Source organism: Hippocampus guttulatus, chromosome 4 (assembly GCF_054856545.1).
Source record: "Hippocampus guttulatus isolate MCC_2025c chromosome 4, RoL_Hgut_1.0, whole genome shotgun sequence".
Classification (NCBI taxonomy): domain Eukaryota; kingdom Metazoa; phylum Chordata; class Actinopteri; order Syngnathiformes; family Syngnathidae; genus Hippocampus; species Hippocampus guttulatus.
Genome location: NC_141264.1, coordinates 7,431,915 through 7,445,702, shown reverse-complemented (window position 1 = coordinate 7,445,702; position 13,788 = coordinate 7,431,915). Strand labels below are relative to the sequence as shown.

The window sequence follows — 13,788 nt, the reverse complement described above, 5'->3', positions numbered from 1 at the left end:
TGTCCAGCTGCATCACTGTGTGGTATGGTGCTTGCACTGTGTCCTGACAAAAGACTGCAGCGCACCGTGAGAGCAGCTGATAAGATCATTGGTGTCTCTCTCCCACCACTCGTGGACGTTTACTACTCCCGTCTGACCCGCCAAGCCATCCGGATCGCAGGCGACCCCACCCACCCATCTCACAGCCTCTTCGGCCTGCTGCCGTCGGAAAGGAGATTGCAGAGTCTCCGTGCCAGAACCAGCAGGCTCAAAAACAGTTTCTTCCACCAGGCGGTCAGGAGACTCAACTCCCTCCCTGCTCTGCCCGCACTCCCCGCCATCTGCCTCTGCCCAACCCCTGCCTCCTGTCACAGACTATGACCCTCCCCTCATCATCCGACATCTGCGTATTGCATAATGCACTACCTCACTTTACCCACAAGTGCCATTGTTTGTTGTTTATATTGCCTATACTGTTTATAGTGTTCACATTACATTACATTAGCTGCTATCTTGTCTTAGCTGTGTGTTTAATGCACAGCATGTTTGCACTGAGGAGGATTGGGAGGAAGAAATTTGATCTATGCTGCATGTCATACATAAAGCATATTTGACAATAAAGATGACCTTGACCTTGAAGGTATAGACTGGACTGTCACCCATTGAAAATGTGTGGCGCATTACAAAGTGTAAAATACAAAAAGGGAGACCCTGGCTGTTGAATGGCTGAAGCTGTACATTGAGCAAGAATGGGAAAGAGTGCCACATACAAAGCTTTAACAATTAGTGTCCTCAGTTCCACAGGTGATGTAACACCGTGGTAAACGTGACCCTGGGCCCGCTTTTTTTCTTGCTGCCATAAAATATTTAGTTAACAATAAAGTTGATCAGTTTGAACATTCGTCGTCTTCACAGTGCAGAGGTACCGGGTTCAATTCCAGCTCTGGCCTCCTTGTGTGGAATTTGCATGTTCTCCCCGGGCCTGTGTGGGTTTTCTCCGGGTGCTCCGGTTTCCTCCCACATTCCAAAAAAAACATGCTTGGCAGGCGGATTGAACACTATCTAAATTGTCCCTCGGTGTGAGTGTGGGCGTGGACGGTTGTTTGTGTCTGTGTGCCTTGCGATTGGCTGGCGACCGGTTCAGGGTGTCCCCCGCCTGCTGCCCGAAGACTGCTGGGATAGACTCCAGCACCCCCCCCGCGACTCTAGTGAGGATGAAGCGGTTCGGAAGATGAATGAATAAATGGACATCAAACTTCTTGTCTTTGTACAGCAGTTGTGTTCAATTAAGTAGAGGAAATATATTGTTGGATGTAGACTGAATATAATCATTTTGTATCTGTGTTGATTTAAATGAGGCAGCGAAGAATTGGTGAACAGAATAATTTTGGGGGATGGTCCACTCGCCATCGCAGTTGGCTATATGGACAAAAAGAATCAGACAAATATCACTTCAAATCTTGTCTCAAACTTTTATTGTTAACAAAAGATCAACATGAACACATATATGGCTATTGCTCGCTGTGAATGCGTGTGAGATACGGAGGGGCTGGAAGACACACAAGCCGATGCTCACCCCTCTGCAACAAACACAGTGGCTTCGACTTGTCCAATAGCACAAACTGAAAACATTTGAGGAGAAAGACTTGTACGACAAAAAAAAAGTTAAACAATTCAAAATGATAAAATACTGCGACATAAAAAGCAGTTGTACCTCAACATAAAAAAAAGGACTACGGTCCATGTGCACAGAGAGGATGTGCAACCCACAGGGCAGCCAGGGCGAAACCTTCCAACTGACAATGGTGTGTTGAATCGCAACAGCAGCGCCGTGAAATCAACCCTGTGGGGCAGAGCCAACACACTGATGCAGCTATAGCCACAAAGGGACCTGTATCACTCTCGTTTCCCCTGCTAAAACTAATGACTAATGACTGAAAGACAGAAATGCACTCATCCCTCAAGTTTCTCGACCAGTCTTATTGTAGTGTGCAAAAGTCAACTTGTTAACTGCTCTGAATAGAACCGCTCATATTCCTTCGACATTGTGTTCAACGCAGTTCTCGAATTTTACATGAATGTTGAAATACTTGAAGCCGTACTGCATGGCAGGTAAACAAAAGTGGGAGGGCGATCGCACTTACCACACATCTATCCATAGCAAAGACAGCATAAAAAGTGGACATAGCCTCTTGTGGAGTCCTCACTATGCCATTACTGTGACTGACCGGTTGCCAATGACAAAGTAGACACCTGCTAAAGAATCCTTTGCTTGATGGTAAATATGCCTCTGAATCTGACATTATTTACAAAATGAATCCACCGCTTGAATGTGAATTCAATTTCAAAAATGTCTAGGCCCCCACTTGTCGAAACACGGGATTCTGCTTAGTATTGCATTTGTGGAATTTGAATTAAGCATCAAAATCCACGCGTTTTTATCCACCTCAGACGGCGGCCATTTTGCCACTTGCTGTTGACTTAAAACGACATCGCATTTGCTCAGGTTTAACGACCAATCGTGGCTCACCTGTTTTCAGGTGACAGTCACGAGCTGAGCCACGGTTGGTTGTTACCTGAGCCCTGGGCACAGCGATGTGGTTTTCAGTCGACGGTGAGTGGCAGAACAGCAGCCCCGAGATGGATAAAAGCGAGCGGATTTTGCTGCTCCGTTCATATTCCATAAATTCGCTATTAATCTGATTATCGTGTTTCGACCAGCGCTGCCGCTTGAGAACATATTGAAGAGAAAATGTTTGTGCTGACTTCCCCTTTCAATTGTACAGTTGTATACAATCCGGCATCTTTTTGCCACTAGTCGAGTCGTCCCTTCATGCTGCTTTAAGGCCCGTCTGCATCTGGCCCAGAGGCCACATCCACTTCTTTCCCGGCATCTACTCAAGGCAATGCCTCAATGATTGTTGTTGATTCTCCACGTAACTTGCACTCATCTCCATAAAGCTTCAAATCAACATTAGCTTTGTTCTCTTGCTGCTGTAAATACAAATATATTTTAAAAAAGCAGTGAAGCCGCACCACTTTTTTGCAAAACCGCTAGTTGAAATGGACAGAAAGGTAAACGGGAGATTCATTCATCTAGCCACAACACAGAAATAAATGCTACGTTGCCATGACAGCAGGCAGATTGAGATAAAGGGGACCCATAAAAGACTCGGGCTCTAACCGTGGTGCACCTTGTGTGGCACACAAACCAATTCTTCTCTTTTTGCAGTCAGATCCCACGAAACACAAGAGCTTATACCTGATGATTACATTTTATGGATCCTGTTTTAGTTGGTACAGTCACGACTAACGTGGTGAGAAGCATCATTACTTGAAAGAACATGGAAAGGAGAAAAAAAAACAAACAAACCACAATCTACAATTGTCCAATCGCTGGCCAAGAGGAATAAGAGAGAAGCGAGGAAAGCCGATCACTGGGGAGTCGGGCCGGCGCCGAAGGTCTCCTGGGAGGCATACACCATGTAGAGGAAGCCATCTTGGTCCCGCTCCCCCTCGTACACCTCCGAGATGGCGGCCGACACGGACACCATGCTGTGGCCGTTGACCAGCAGGAAGAAAGCCTGGTTGGAATTGAGCTGCAGGCGCCTCCTGATGGTCATGGCAAGATAATAATCAAATTGTCATTTCTTTTCCTCAATATTGCCATTAAATATGCAATTTTTTGGGGGGGGGGATTCTCTTCCCATGTTTTTTTTTTTTTTTGGACAAACACAAGCAACACACCGTATTTTCCACACCATAAGGCGCACCAAAAGCAATTCATTTTCTCAAAAGCCGACAGTGCGCCTTATGATCCGATGCGCCTTATATATGGATCAATATTCTGATTTCTTGGATGTAGTAGTTTAAACGTTCTATAAATCGCTTTGTTACAGCTGCAGCGGTTGTGAAGGCTCCATATAAATAAAACTGTATTGTATTCCCTTTAGCGTAGCTCCATCGAGTTTATCCATAATGTAATCGCAGCCACTATTGTAGCTTCTATTCCATGCGCCTTATAATGCGGTGCGCCCTATATATGAAAACTGTTTTAAAATAGGCCATTCATTGAAGGTGCGCCTTCTACCCCAAAGGGCCTTATGGTGCGGAAAATATGGTACTCGTCTGCACATACACTCAGCAAATAAATGTGTGGGTCCTTTAGGTTAGGCTGCCATGAAAATAAAGGCAAATGAACATGAATTATGATAAAAGACTCCATTTCTTGACTTCAATTAGTTTGATAAGTGACATAGGTCATAATTTAAATAATGCAAATGAATCTGTCACTTGACCACTTCAACTTTTCATGTTTCATGAAACAATGATACATGTGGACTGCACTTCTTTAGCACTGCACCAAAATATAACTATTTATAAAAATTAAAGGCTACTGAGTGAACGAAGCAGTGCCCTCTCCCCCAAATAGCAGCCTTTGCAGTTTAAAAATGCAATTGTTAATCTGAACCCACCGTGAATTAAAATCAAAAAAGACAACCGGAAAAAAAAAAAAATCAAAGACATGTCTCGAATCATCATACCTGATAATCTTAATGAGTTCACTCATGTTGACGTGATCGGGCACTAAGAACTTTGTCTTGTCCAGGATGGGGAGCTGCTTTTCTCCTTTGTACCTCTCGATGATCACCTACGGGGCACACACACACAGTGCTCGATGCAGTTTCATTCACGGACTATCACATGAAATAAATGCTGCCATCTGTTAAGCTCTGAACAAGATCCCCGCTCATTGGCGATCTTGTGATTAATCCTCAGTAAATGGCGGTCCCAACGTATGAGACTTCTACATGGAAAAAAAGTCCAATCACGGCTGCAATGACAACACGTAACCCTGGTTGGTGTTGTGGAAGAGGCAGGTTTCGAAAATCTCATGAAGAGTTTTGACCCAAAGTATGATTTGCCAGGTTGCACCTTGGGGGCAGAAAAAGCGCTGCCTGGTTCGTACATTTTAGTCGGGGAAAAGGGTGGCCCGCTTTCTCAATTTCACTGCTGCCATTTTATGCATCAATGGGTAGAATTCGACATTTATATCACGATTTACAGGAGAAAACAGAATATGATATCGTATATTCTAAAAATATTCAGACATTAGTTTTAGGCCATACTGTTCATAAACATTTTCTCCATTGAAATGAATTGAAATGCCATTAATCTGTTCCAGCCCCTAAAAAACAAACAAACATTTTTTCCCCCACTTTCCTCGACGGGCAGCAAATTTTACTCATACATCAAATATTGTCTTGCAACACAATGCAAACAAAATGACCAAACACCTTGCAACTTGAAAACTTGAAAAAACCCTAACAATTTAGGGCCACTAAATTGTGGCCCTTGAAAAAATCCAAGGACTCTACGATTGTACTATAGTAGTTCGAGCAAGTGGGCGAGTGAAGGGTCATTTTGAAGAAGCAGTTGTGTGGCGTTCTATCCAAGCACGCTCACCACACCACAAACAGCCTCTATTGAATTGTATGTCTTCATCTTTAATAAAACCAGAAACCATCTAAAAAACCCTTTGTTTTCAAGTATACTAAGTCCAGTATGTACATACAATATGTAGCGACTACAATAAATCAACAACCTCTAACACAATCGAAATACTGTGTGTATATAGGAGAAGTTGGGTTTATGAGGTTCCTGATGCACGGGATTTCGAGGGCCAATGTAATGTGTCTCAGTGAGAAAATTCAGAACGTTGCCATGCGAATAAGATACGGGCCCCGTAGACACGTAACACCCCCGACTGACCCTTGCCGCGCACTGAACCCCTGCTGAATTACCACAGGCCTGCCGCGGCTCCAGTGGCAGGAAGAGGCTGCGCACCGCGCATTTGGCCCTTCTTCTGCGCGGCAAACTAGGCATCAAAATTTAGCAGACATTTTGGAATCTGAGCGATTCTGGGTGAGATGTTAGTCCTGGTTCCACCCAATTCTCAATGCCCAACCCGACTCATCTGTCATGTCAAAGCCAAAGTGTATGATCAGCTGCAAAGAGTTTTGTTCGAATAGGACTCTTAATCACCCCAAGTGCTCACTCATGCTGTTTATGTGACTTAATTTCTGACATGAATTTGAACATGTTGGTTCGCTCAAAGCACACAAGTGAAGAAACCCTCACAGGTATCTTGTTAGGATGCTGCTCCCTTATCAGCCGGACATCTTCTACTCGCTGATCTGCAGGGACACAAAAGCACGCAGTGTCAGTAGGCAGGAATGAGCAGACACATGACACACTGCTTAAAACCAAAATGAGGTAAAAAATAATAATAATAACTGTAGCGAGTTGAGACAATTAATCGAGGTCCCGTGTGTGCCAGGCCAAAATGCTTATACCTGAACATCACCTTTTGCAATACGGATTTGATAGAGAAATCTATGGAGAAAATTGTATCATGTTTAAAGTTTCGGTTAATTTGGGCATGTCTGGACATACTCAGCGCAGAGGTGTCGACCGTTTGGGCGGAGGGCCTCTTCTTGAGTAATCACGTCAAAGCAAGGGAGGCGAAGGCTAGATTCAATCACAGAGTGGGAATAAACAAATTGGGAACAAAGAGTTGTTGAATACCAAAAGACAGTTTGGGAACAGCTGTCGCGCCCAGGTGGACATTTGTCATCAGCAAAGTCTGTGACTTGTGTATTCGGGTAAATCAGATCACTACCGAGGGGCGCGGTATGCAAATCTCGGGGGCAGTGTCTTTCTTGTATTTTGCAATAAAAGTTCGAACCGGCGGAGAGGGAGCCGAGTGTGTGATCATCGGAGCAACTAAACCGTCATTCGCTCTCAGAGATCCGCTCCCGCCGATATTGAAGACAATTTTCCTGTGTGCCGAGTCATTTCTTTAACTTTGTCCGAGAAAATCTCTGACAGGATTTAAGCATGCGATGTAAATTATAGCTATGTTTCCCCTGCCAAAAAAATCCATTTGTTGCCAAACCCAACCTTTATTTTACGACTGTTTTACTACGTTACCGTATTTTCCACACTATAGCCGACAGTGCCCCTTATAATCCGGTGCGCCTTATATAGCGATCAATATTCAAATTTCTTGGATGTAGTATTTTAAACTTTCTGTAAAGCGCTTCGTTACAGCTGCAGTGTTTGTGAAGGCCCCATATAAATAAAGCTGTATTGTATTGCATTCCCTTTAGCGTAGTTCCATCTAGTTCAGGGGTGTCCAAAGTCGGTCCTCAAGGGCTGCTGTCCTGCCTGTTTTCCAGCTCTCCCAGGAGCAAGTAGAGCTAAGATCGGTCCTAAAAAATCCAGCCCGACCCGACCCGGCCCGAGGGTATTTAAGCCCGGCCCGGCCCGATCACATAACTTGATTTGCAGGCCCAAGCCCGAAGCAAACCCGAGATTTCACATTTTATTTGTGAAGACTGGGGAGGAGGACGGGTGATTTCTGATAACAAAGCCTGTCTTTTGTAACAAAATCTAAGTTAAACAAGACTGTATTAACATTTACATCTTTTATTTTTCTGTATCTGAAGAGGTTGCATTAACCGACAATTTTTCATCATTGACGGATTCTTTAAGAGTGGACAGGGAAAATTTAAGGCCGTCCGTCATTTTGACGGGCTGAAAATTGGGCCATAAACCGTAGCAGCAGTATTTCCTTAAGAATCTAGTGCGGCACAATAAGAGAGAAGCAGATAGACAAAGACGAACAATGACGGGTGGATACTCAACAGAGACTGGAAGGAGTTCTTTGAATTGTCATTGCAAGAGTTTAGTACAGTACGTGTTGTGATGAGGCGACTTATGGGTTGTTGTTTTTTGCGAAACACGGTCTCTCGTGGCCAAAACTATTCACGGCCTCGAAACAAAAAAAAAAAAGTCAGCGAGAGAGAAGCCCGACCCGATGACATTTTAGCCCCGACCTGAAATCGGGTCGGGCAGGGGCGGCCCGATTTTACCTCTAGGAGCAACACACCTGATTTAAATAATCAAATTGTTCTAATGCTGCTTCTGAGCTGGCTGATGAGCTGATCATCTGAATCAGGTGCGTTGCAGCCGGGAGAGCTGGAAAACAGTCCGCCATGATCGAGTGGAAGTCAAGTTTGAATAACAAAGGTCTGAGTCCAAGTCTAGTCCGAGTCCACAAGATCCCAGTCAAAGTCCAAACCCAAGTCCAGTTGAGATCAAGAGTAAAGCTTTTAAGACAGGAAAATAATATTTTGAAGACCACAAAATTAGAGAAATTTCATTATGCTCAACAGTCTTCTTAGATGGCATGGAAGCCTTTGCTTTCTTAAACGCGTGTGCAGATAAACAACAAAAACAATTTCAAAAAACAACATTGCTTTATTAATGGTGGTTGAGCTACAAGGAGGGAATTGGGCACTGGGAAGTTGTAAAAAGAATGCTTAAAAGAAAATTGGACAATTAATTAGTCGTCCCCGGTGAGGCCACCATTGGTTAACTTCAGGTGGCCGGACACAGTCACCTGGCCATCGGGCCATCGTCAAGGTCGAACCCTATATAATATTAATCAAGGTATAGCACGGGTATCGAGCAAAAAATAAGCCCAAGAGGACATTGCATTAAATGAATTGCTTTCAAGATCAAAATCTACAATGAACATAATGGTTTTATCCATAATCAAGCTGTGCCACAGCATTTATTATATGTGAAGGTAGAAATTAATACTCATTTTCCAAAGAATTGAACTTGTATAGCTCATGCGTGGCATTATGTGTCCTTACAGGAAAACAAAATCACTCCAAAAACATCTTAACACAATCTTAATTGATTTAATCTTAGCAGTGCCAAAATTCAACACAGTTGAACACAGAACATTGTTAATATAAGATAACCTTTATTTGTCCCACACTGGGGAAATTTGCATTTTTTTGCAATGCAATTTTTTATTTCATTTTTTATATTTTATTATTCATTCATACATTAATTCATTTTCCGAACCGCTTAATCCTCACTAGGGTCGCGGGGGGTGTGGAGCCTATCCCAGCCGTCTTCGGGCAGTAGGCGGGGGACACCCTGAACCGGTTGCCAGCCAATCGCAGGGATTTTATTATTCATTATTTTATATTTTATATTTATTTTATATTTCATTAACTTTTTGCAAAATCTGCAAAATGTTAAGGCCCTTGGCCCGCAGTTTTGTGAACTTTGAACCTCCAACAATACAATACAATAACCATAACTACAAAAATATGATACAATACTCCAAAAACTAATCCTATCTATGCCTTGCTGTTTGAAGCAGCGGCAATGCCATTTTTTTGGTGGGCCGAATGACAACAAACATACTGATCACCTCAGAATCCTCAGAGTTCTTGTTCGAGAGGTGTGTATTTATAGGCACATTCAGAGTCTAGACTTCTGGTGATTTGAAGGCATCCACAGTTGTGACAGTGAAATTGTCGTGTTCAAATCTAATTTTCACACTGAAACGGTGTTTATCTTACTGCGAAATGTGGGACAACATCCTGTGATAACAGCTTAATTAGGTTAAGTTCAGTGCGCAGGAATAGGGAAGCTCTGTGGGATGTTTTGTCTCTCGTGACACATCTGAGTCATCACTTTTCAGTGGCCATTAAAGACCGACAAGAAGGAAGCACTGGATCGGAGAGCTGGCACGTGCTTGTCTGAAGAAAGGTGGGGTGGGGTTGCATGGCATTTCTTGTCTTCATAATAGTGGAAATTGTGATACTTCTCACTCCACCCTTTAAAACAAGGAACCACATTTGCTAACACGGTTCAGTAGAAATTGACACATTTCAGGTGTTTTGTCCCGACCAAAAGGGGCCATTTTTGTCATCCGCTGTCTGTGGCCCATGGGCTTTGTACAAACCAAATTCCACTGAAGCTGGGTGTTGTGTCAAACGTAAATAAAAACAGCAGGGATGTCCCAATCATGCTTTTTTTTTTTACACCCGAGTCAGAGTCTTTAGGTTTATGTATCTGCCAATATCAAGTTCCGATCCAATACTTCGGCAATCCATTAAGGGGGGGGGGGGGGGGGGGGGGGGGTGCGCGCATGAGTTTTTCTTCTCAAATTAATATAGAAATATACATACATCATTGTGTGCATGTAATATCTATGTCCAGTGGTACCTCTACTTACGAAATTAATATGTTCTGGAAGAAATTTCTAAACTAGAACATTTTGTAAGTAGAGATGCATTTTCCATGTAAATGCCCTAATCCGTTCCAGGCCCCCCAAAATTCAGCGATAAATGTTTTATACAGCATACAAATAAATCAAAATACAGTATGTTACAATTAAGATTATTGCACAATAAATGAGAGTTGTGTGTAATGTAAAAAACAAAGACTAGAGTAAAGAATAAAAATGATGGTCATTTAACTTTTAACTTTGTCTTCATGGGGTTTTTTTGCCCTCTTTAGTTCATGTTCTCTCTCAGAAGTGGTCTTTGCCTGGCGTTTTGTAAAGAACTGATGCAAGGAGCTTTTATCGGCTTTTAACAATCCTTTGAAAATGTCCAAGGCAAACATCAGCATACTGAGCGATCGTCTGACTAGTGAACACTTTTTCTGGGTGATGCACATTTACGTAAAACTACTCAGGGCCCGAGGAACGAATGAGGAGGACGCTGCATAGACAAAATATCTATCTATTTACAAACAGACACATACAGTAGAAGTCCCTCTTAGGCAATGGGATGCCAGGATGATGCTCGGTAATATTAGGCAATGGTATGCCAGGATGATGCTCGGTAATAGCCAATGCCAGAGCAGCTCTAAGTATGTTGCGTTCAGGAAACTCTGAGCTGCAAGTAGCAGTCCAGACTGTATTTTTACCTTTCGTACCTTGAAATTTCTTTCGTAACAAGAGGCAATATTTTCCTGTTGAGGCATTTCGTAACTTGAAAATTTCAAATGAAGAGACGTTCATAAGTAGAGGTACCACTGTATATTATATGGACCATTTCACCACATCAATGCCAATTGCTTCACAGTTCAATATTTTTTATTTTATGCACTAAATTTGATGATACTGATTCACATATTGAACATTTCAGCGTGCATTTGGTTCGTCTGAGAACTTGTTTTATCATGTCATTTATTTTTTTGTACTGAAACTCTTAGTTGGTTTTGAGCATAAAGCTAGCAAGCTAGCAAATACAGTTATAAAGCCATGACATTTACACTAACAGAATGTTAACTTTAAACACATTACATATCAATGTGCAGATACATTTTTCACACTTGGTGACTTACTTTGCTTGTAATACATTTATTATGTCCACCAAATAATAAATGGTTTCTCAGTGTGGGTTTTTGTGTTTTAAAGAAGGCCATCTGCGCCAAACTTCTATTACTTTACGATTCATTTTCTGATGTAATTGAGCTAAGGAACTGATTGCAAATAAGGAACCGATTCTACGACCTAATTTAAAATTAAACCAAAAGATTCTCTTTTTTTTTTTAAAGTCCAACATCAACAGTTTGAACAATCAAACTCATATGCTATGAAAACAGTGGCATTTGATTTTGCTTCATTTCCATCTAACGTGTCCGCCAGTAGGGCCTTTTTAATGCTGATGGAAGTTGTTTGTACCGCACTAATTATTATCATTTAAAAAAATCTGTTTTGCCTTGTTTTCATCGATAAGGAAAGGGAGCACAGTCGAAAGTATCACCTGTGATATGCAGGGAATAGGGGCAGAGTCCTTCCACAAAGCTAGTTATTGTAAACCTACAGGTTTACAATTGCTGATGGATACCAGAAGATAGTGGTGAAGCACTACATTTGTGCAAATTACACTCCTCACCTCATTTGCAGATTGTCCCTCAAGTTTTGTATTATTTTGACTTCAAGATGGCGCCACGGCGGCCCGGTAGTCCAGTGGTTAGCACGTCGGCTTCACAGTGCAGAGGTACCGGGTTCGATTCCAGCTCCGGCCTCCCTGTGTGGAGTTTGCAAGTTCTCCCCGGGCCTGCGTGGGTTTTCTCCGGGTGCTCCGGTTTCCTCCCACATTCCAAAAACATGCATGGCAGGTTGATTGGATGCTCTAAATTGTCCCTAGGTGTGAGTGTGGGCGTGGATGGTTGTTCGTCTCTGTGCGCCCTGCGATTGGCTGGCAACTGATTCAGGGTGTCCCCCGCCTACTGCCCAAAGACGGCTGGGATAGGCTCCAGCACCCCCCGCGACCCTAGTGAGGATCAAGCGGTTCGGAAAATGGATGGATGGAAGATGGCGCCGCGAGAGTGGCTGCCTTTCCAGCAGCTCCTATATTTTGTTCTTCTACTTCCTTTCATAACTTTGGTGCTGTGAATTGGAATTTTTCCATTGTGAGACTAATAAAGGTTTTCTTCTCTTATCTGAAGTTCCTCAAGTCACTCAAAACACAGTTCCTTAATACCAAGATACCAAGGGGATACTTTTACTTGGTTAACCGCAAATATGTGCGGGTTCACCGTGCCAGAATTAAAGTAATTTAAAATTTTGACAACAATAAATAGCATTTCAGTGAATACAAGTGCTCGAGCAGAAATAGAAGCTGGAGATAGTTGTGACAGTGTAATAAACAGCTTTGAGCAAGTGGTACACTGGACGACCACGTTGTTGACTAAGGTGCCCATGTTGCTGCTCGAATCGCCTCACGTGCTTTCCTTGCCTAAACTGAGACAAATAAACGTGACTCTCAACCGGAAGTCGGTTGTATTACCATCAAAGCGAGTTAAGTGAACAGTACTGTCAAGTTCAAACAACACACTTGCCAGACCTATACCGCAGTATCCATGCCGTGTAAATAAAAACGGGAACTTTGAGCAAGTGTTGCATGTATTTTTGTTCACTTCTTGCTTCTCCTGAAAGCGTCCCATCCCCCAATCATGCAGCTCAACTCCCGTGCCCTCTTTCGACACCACTTGTTTTCTTTCCACCGCCTCACAAAAACAGACAGGGTAGAAAACCGCCACGGCCAGAAACGGAATTCCATACAGATGCCTTTTTGTGTTCTACACAACAAGTAACAAGAGAGTGAGGCCCTCCAGTCAACAAACCTCCATCTGCTCCTACTTGTGTTTGACGCAGTTTGACTCTGAAGTGTCCGAAATAAAAGCTCAACTCGCCACATTTTGCTTTTCTTACACACCAGACAGGGCAACAAAAATACACAACATACAGAAAAAGTGGCACTGTTGAAAAAGATGTGGGGGGAAAAATACCTACCGAATGTTCTCCTTTGTTTGAAGGATTTTTCTGAAGGCATAATGCGTCAAAGTCGTCGTCCCAGTCGGCAACGGAGGTAAATGGCGGTGTTAGCACACAAAAGGGCCGCTGTTGACGACACGATCCGTGACAAGCGACGCGTGGAGATATGCTGTAATGGCAGTGAGGAGCTGTTGACGTTACCCGATGCGTTTCGACGTGATCGCTTCCTACCTCTATGTTTTTATCATGACGAGCACCCCAAAGCAAGCAAAACAAACCCGTCAGCTGACTAGTGACGTCACGCAACACTCTCCGTTTCCAACATCTCAGCTTCTCCTATATGGAGCAATACAACAGTGCTGTATGGCACGTACGTTTCTTTTCTTTGATTGGTAATACAACAGTTAATGTCAAATCAGCTGTTCGTCACCTTGACCCACTTTCTCCTTTAAATACTCATTCTAATGCTACGAAAAAAAATTGGAGGACCCAGGGTTTTTTTGTGTTGTTTTGTGTGTTGTTATTTTTAAAGCATTTGGCCTACTTTACCAGTAAGTAAAAATTGTTCATTCGTAATTTGGTTTTTTTTATTATGACTGCAGTGCATTATTTACGTTCAGAATTTTCCCCCCATAATACCACGG

At 42.9% G+C, this 13,788-nt stretch overlaps 1 protein-coding gene across 1 annotated transcript; it reads right to left on the bottom strand.

The window, feature by feature from the left end:
- Positions 1–1,437: 1,437 nt before the first annotated feature.
- map1lc3b (microtubule-associated protein 1 light chain 3 beta) lies at positions 1,438–13,430 on the bottom strand. The gene is made up of 4 exons (XM_086108850.1): positions 13,163–13,430; positions 6,121–6,176; positions 4,524–4,630; positions 1,438–3,591 (listed from the first exon to the last, which is right to left on the bottom strand). Exons 1-4 carry the CDS (start codon positions 13,200–13,202, stop codon positions 3,414–3,416), a joined length of 381 nt encoding a protein of 126 aa, XP_085964976.1. The 5' UTR covers positions 13,203–13,430; the 3' UTR covers positions 1,438–3,413.
- Positions 13,431–13,788: the final 358 nt, after the last annotated feature.

Bases quoted from the DNA above. Each gene is read 5' to 3' on its own strand.
- map1lc3b (XM_086108850.1), bottom strand. From the start codon at position 13,202: ATGCCTTCAGAAAAATCCTTCAAACAAAGGAGAACATTCG. The intron at 6,177-13,162 runs GTAGGTATTTTT...GTGTCCCTGCAG, and splicing joins CAAACAAAGGAGAACATTCG to ATCAGCGAGTAGAAGATGTC. The intron at 4,631-6,120 runs GTGAGGGTTTCT...TGTGCCCCGTAG, and splicing joins AGCATCCTAACAAGATACCT to GTGATCATCGAGAGGTACAA.